The sequence below is a fragment of the Brassica oleracea genome, chromosome C3, assembly GCF_000695525.1.
Source record: "Brassica oleracea var. oleracea cultivar TO1000 chromosome C3, BOL, whole genome shotgun sequence".
Taxonomy (NCBI): Eukaryota; Viridiplantae; Streptophyta; class Magnoliopsida; order Brassicales; family Brassicaceae; genus Brassica; species Brassica oleracea.
In genome coordinates, this window is record NC_027750.1 from 62,923,392 (window position 1) to 62,929,816 (window position 6,425).

Consider the following 6,425-nt stretch of genomic DNA (forward strand, 5'->3'; position numbering starts at 1 on the left):
TTTAATAGAATAGATAGTAAGGTAGTGTGAAGTGTGAACATTATTCATATATCATATTCTATCCGGGGACAAGCGGATGCATAACAAAAATATGTATCATGCATAGAGTGACATCTGTCTATCCTTCTATCTTTTATATTCTAAGTGAATGAAATCTGGATGAGGTCCCAAGATGTAGGAATAGAACCCGTCAACAAATTTGATGTGTTTTAACTTTATGCTCTTTATTTCATCGCCTCATCCGCACATACAAACACCAGCTTAGAGCTGTCTGTTGCAAACTTCACATTCGAATAGGTTTTCTCTTTGATCATAATAAGTTAAATGGATACAATGATTTTAACCCAAGACTTACACAAAAAGATAAGACACAAATTCAACCCGTTCTAAGAAATTATTTCAGAGTATTAGTGGTAGACTAAGTCAATCCCAAAATAAGAAAATATAGTTCAAGATCGTTGATGCCGCTTAAGCGTAGTGATACTGATAACTGAACCAAATTTAAAGATGTTCTGATACTAGGGCAGTTTGCGGTGATGAGAACTCAACCGGTCATCTTTGTATTTTAACGTGATATAGAAGAAACAAAAAGCGAAGTCGACTAATGGACACAAAATAAAACAAGAAACATTATTTTGCTGTCTTGCATGATCAACCTGTATAACATGCAAGTATGCAACATATACCCTAGGTCAGTCGCAAGTTCGGTCAATAATATTGTACTTATGCATACAGTTCTCCGCACTTTTAAGCACTACAGACAATTAATAATAATTTATAAATTATAAACTTTTAATTAATCCGATTTAAAATAATAAAATTGTTATGATGGTTATTAAATACAAAAAATTAATGAGCTTTCTAAACCAGTTTTTCCAATCTTAAATCAGAAAATTTTCATATGAGCAAAAACAGACTTAGATGATAACGAAGATAAAGAAATATTAAAAATCAAAACATGATTAAAAAGATAAATCTGAGATGTATGGTCGATGATATATGTGTAACGTGTGAAAAATGACAAAAAGAAAGGAACAGCACTACTCAAGTACTCATAAGCCCATATCACTCACACCTCTTAACCTAAGAGTAACACATTCCTCAAGAGTCAGTTCTCCCTATATATATGTCTCTCTCTATGTTATTAGAAGTTCCTCATAGTTTTCCTGCTTTTTAATCCATATCACTCCCAGCTCTTAACCTAAGAATAACACAATCCTCTAGAGGCAGGTCTCTCTCTACATATATGTCTCTCTCTCTATATATGTTAGTCGATGTTCCTCATAGTTTTCCTGTTTTTACGTATGTAAGAGCACTTTCATCGGAAAAGTTCTTAATTGAGTATATCACTATAACGAAGAAAAATAGTTATACTAAATGGTTGAGGCTTTTAAATGTTGAGATTCTAATAAAAAAATACTTCAACATTTAGAAATATAATTCATTTAAATATAATAGTTTTTTTAGTTTTTGTGAGATACACAACATTAAGAATTACGAATTTTGTAGTGCACGTGCTCTAAGACTAAAGAAGTATGCATGTACAATCATGTCAAAGACTAATAGAGACATATAGACATTGTCCTGTAAAATTATTACCAACGATGGAACCTGAGAAACAATGTTTTGAACAGGAACAATGTTTGTTAGTGTGTTTTTGAAAGAAGAAATTCATTTTACTCAGGTTTTCGTTACAAGATGGGCACAATGTCTGAAAGAGTGGGAACGATGGGTGGTAACATGGGCAGCCCATTTGACGATGGTGTTTTCGATGGCGTGAGAAGAATAATTGTCGGAAGAGACTGGGACTGTGTTTCTTATATCAAGATTGAGTACGAAAATAATGATGGAAATTTTGAAACCCGTGAACATGGAACGAATCGCGGGGGACTTCAAGAGGTAATAGATCCTTTCTTTGTTATTCTTCAATATGCTCTTGTCATACCTTTATTGCCTTCTGCATTTGTTGTTTCTAATGGAAAATGAAATCCAGTTCACAGTGGATTATCCGACTGAATATATCACATCCGTTGGTGGAAGCTTCTCACATGTTTTTAGGTATGGAACAGCGCTTATCCAGTCGTTAATCTTCAGAACCTCCCGTGGAAGGACCTCTCCGATACTCGGTCATTCGTTTTTGGGGTTTCAACTTGGGACAAGATTCACGCTCGAGGGTAAAAATGGTGGAAAGCTTCTAGGTTTTCACGGACGTTCTGGTCAAGCTCTTGATGCCATCGGACCTTACTTCTTCGCTGCGAATCCTCCTCTTAGGCACTTTAACCCTCAAGGTGGGAACGGAGGGAGCGCTTGGGACGATGGTGCTTTCGACGGTGTAAGAAGAATACTCGTTGGACGAGGTGGTAGATTTGTAAGTTTTCTCAGGTTTGAGTATGCGAGAGGCCAAAGAACGGTGCCACATGATCATGGGAGGAGGCAAGAGGTTCCACAGGAGGTATTAATTGTTGATATAAAATATATGTGTAACTGTATAGCTTTGTGTTTATTGAGATTTATTTTACTTTTATAAAAATATTTTGGTTGCAGTTTGTGGTGGATCATCCTAATGAACATATTACAGTAGTGGAGGGAACCATCGATGGCTTCCTTACATCGCTTAGGTTTCAAACATCAATAGGAAGAACCTCCCCTGCTTTTGGCAATGTGGTTGGCAGGAGATTTGTGTTCGAGGAAAATAATTTCAAGCTTGTCGGGTTTTCTGGTCGGTCTGGTGATGTCATTGATGCTCTTGGTGCAAACTTTGGCCCTCTTCCAGCTCCAACTCCGGTCCCAGCTCCAGTTCCAGCTCCGGCTCCGGCTCCAGCTCCACGTCCATCTCCGGCTCCAGGTTCGGCTGGACGCTGGCCTCCAGCTCCAGCTCCTGCTCCTGCTCCTGCTCCGGCTCCTGCTCCTGCTCCGGCTCCTGCTCCGGCTCCTGCTCCTGGTCCAGCTCCTGCTCCTGGTCCAGCTCCGGGTCAGGGTCCAGTTCCCGGTCGGGCTCCAAATCCAGCTCCGGGTCGGGCTCCAAGTCCGGTTCCAGGTCCAGCTCCCGGACCGGCTCCAGGTCCGGCTCCAGCTCCGGGTCCGGCTGGACGATGAGGTTAACGTCCAGCTATAGCTCCAACTCCAGCTCCGCCTCATGCTACAAACTTCATCGTGGGAGGGATCTGGTGTGTGACTTGTCAGACTTAAGTGTTAAGAGTTAGGTGTTGCTTGTGTGTTCTACAAAATGTCTACATTTTCCATGTGTTTTAGTATGTCTGAAATAACTTGAATCTATAAGTATATTAGTGGTGTGCCCGCGCTACGCGCGGGATGTTGTTTAACTAGCTTTGTATAATACAATTATGTGCTGTGAATTTTGATTGTTTTTACTGGGACATAGCAATTATATGTTGCGTTAGTGTGTTATGTAGTCGGAGGAGATTGTTTAACTTTCTATGTGGCTCTTCTTTTGGACAATGATAGTTTTTGTGTATATTAGGAGAGGCGTTTCTAGTAATTAGTGGTAAATTAGTATATTGTTTTAGGTGAGGTTTTAACAATTACTCTAATGTATCATCAAAAGTGGAGTTGTTGTCTAGAAAAGGATGTTTCTGTTTTAAAAATGTTAACGTCAATCTTTATATTTATTATGTTGCTGTTTTTGTAAATTCAAATTTGATATAGTGGCCTAATAATGTTAGGATTGTCAATTGTTGGAGTTTGGAGGGCCTTTTTGGAATAGAGTAGCTAGAGTTGAGTTGCAAAATTGTTAACTTGTTGTACTATTCTAATGGTGACTAAAGGAGAAGAATAATTTTTGTTGAAGTGTAAGGATTTATATCTTACAGTAGAATCTCTATAGATTAATAATGTTGAGATTTTAAAATTTTATTAATTTATAGAGATATTAATTTACAAAAGTTTTATCAATTAATTTTTTATTTTAAGATATATTTATTTTAAGATAAGAAAAATATTTTATTTTAGTGCATATGCATTAATTGTTATTTTTTAAAATTAAATGTGGCTTTAGATATAATATTACTAAATCTCATCAAAATATACTAAATGTTAAGAAAATATAAAAATAATTTCATTGTGAATATAAAATAAACAATATAATAATAAGTTTTTACTTATATAAAATATGTATACATATAAATTGTTAGTTTTAATTTTAATAGGACAATATATTTACATAGAATTTTCTAAAAATTATTATTTTATTATTTTATCGATTTGTGTCAAATTTTGAACTGGTCCAAATTGAAAATGACAAAATTTATTAGTTTATAAAATTATTAATTTATCGAGTATTAATTTATAGAAGTTTACTGTATACTTATTTTGAGAAGGAGGCGGCTACTCTGCTCCAACTATGGTATGAGTGGTCGGTGTTATTTTTTAAAACTTTCCTTCAAGTAGTAGGTACCTACAGGTGAATATTGAGCCTAGATTGGTGAAAATTTCTTGCGGCTCGTGAATGGCTAAAATTAGGCCTGGGATGGATTGGATATCCGGGCAATTTTAAGGTATCCGGATCCTTATCCGGCGGATCCATAATTTTACTATCCTTATCCGAATCCGAGGTTCTCGGATATCCGGATGTCGGATATCCTTCTAAAAATTGTAATATCCGGCGGATATCCGGATCCGGATTTGGATCCTTAAAATAAATAAAAAATAATATTAATATATATAAAATATTAGCAATAATTTAAAAATAAAAACAGATATAATGTTTTTAATTATTTCTATATATAATATACTATTACAAAATGAAATATATTAAATAAAATTAATTTTTATATATAGATATTACTATTTTTGAAATAGTTATTAATAAAACTTACTGGTACGGATATCAAGACTAAAAAATTAAAATATCCGGATCCGGATCCGGACCGGCTTTGACGGATCCAACATTTTATTATCCGGATCCGGATTCGGCACCTCCGGATATCCGGATTTTCGGATCGGATCCGGAACGTAAAAATGATTTGATTTTTTTCTAGGCTAATTTGATATTTTTGTCCATTTAAAGATGGATGTTGTGTTTCTTGTAAGTGAAGAATAAGTTGTAGGTTTTTTTTTAGTTTAGTATATTTCCAGGCTTTCCTTTCAAAGTAACAATCTGGATTTTACAAATTTGTCAACTTATACGTACTATAATATTAAGCAGTTTTTTAGAAGAAAAAATAGATTTTCATCTTTATTTATATTACATCTACTGTTATGTGTTTCCGATGTTGATATTCATATATTCATGTGAGTTATGATCTTCTTCTTTTTTTGACACTAAAAACATTTACAGACTCATATTTAGTATTGAAGTCAACTTGTATCTTTTATTTATCTACTATTTTGATATCATTTATAGATTTATTAAAATAGAATCTTGACATTAAATTGAGTAAATAGTTAATTTCCTGCATAAATTTTTTATATGGTGAAATTGTGGCATAGCTGGTTTCAAATTTTGGATTTTCTATGTTAGTACTTGATATATTTTGGATTGAAAATGTAATCATTATTATTGAGTGTTTCAAGTTCTTTGTGCTTAAGATTTGCCTAAAATTTGGTTAGAGCTTTTGTAATGTATCACCAAAATTCTTCATAATATTGAAACAGCAGTTCATAGACTGTTGAAGCTTGCATTCCCACTCTATTATTGTATATTCATGGAAATAAGCTTTAGAAATTTTTTAAAAAATAATAATTAGACTTGCATAAAAATTTAGAAGAAATATTACAATTGATATTTTTAGGAAAAAAAAACAGGTAACAAAGTTGAGTTAAAGCCACAATATTTCCCCACAACTGTATATTTAAATATATTTTTTTAACATATTTGAGTTTTCTTTCTCAAGCAGTCAATCTTTTGTTAGAAAGCTTATCGTAGTGGCTTAGGCTAAGACCATTACAATTTCTTAAATTGATGCTTTAATCAAACTAAAACAGATGATGTTTAAATAAAATCATTACGACATTACAATGTGATGTTGAGTTACCAATGATCTTTGACATTTCTTTTCTCTTTAATTGCTTACATTTTATGTGTGTATACAATTTCAGGCCAAAGTTTCAGTACATAATAAATAAATGAATAACGTGTAGACATAGTTTGTGAATGATATATGTCTGAATTTTTAGGTTGTCATGGGAGAGTCAAGTCATCATCTACTCACAAGTCTTTGATGTCAACGACATATAGAAAGCTTTAAAAATATGAAAACTCCTCTTACAAACTTAGCAACTTCCAATCTCCAAAAATCCTCAACACATGAAAAACATAAGCGTTTGCAACTTTAGATTGATCCTAGACTCACTTTTAAGAACCTCTTAAACTTGCTTCAAAGGTCTATGGCAGAATCATAGTAGCGTTCATGATATAAATAATTACAATAGATAGAACAGATAGTTTAAATACAACCAGAAATTGC

At 33.8% G+C, this 6,425-nt stretch overlaps 1 protein-coding gene across 1 annotated transcript; it reads left to right on the forward strand.

Annotated features, from left to right (window-relative positions):
• The first annotated feature begins 1,706 nt into the window (after nt 1–1,706).
• Nucleotides 1,707–3,096, forward strand: LOC106331197 (myrosinase-binding protein 2-like). The gene is made up of 4 exons (XM_013769519.1): nt 1,707–1,899; nt 1,994–2,452; nt 2,545–2,827; nt 2,870–3,096. The coding sequence occupies exons 1-4, from the start codon at nt 1,708–1,710 to the stop codon at nt 3,094–3,096; spliced, it is 1,161 nt and encodes a 386-aa protein (XP_013624973.1). The 5' UTR covers nt 1,707.
• Nucleotides 3,097–6,425: the final 3,329 nt, after the last annotated feature.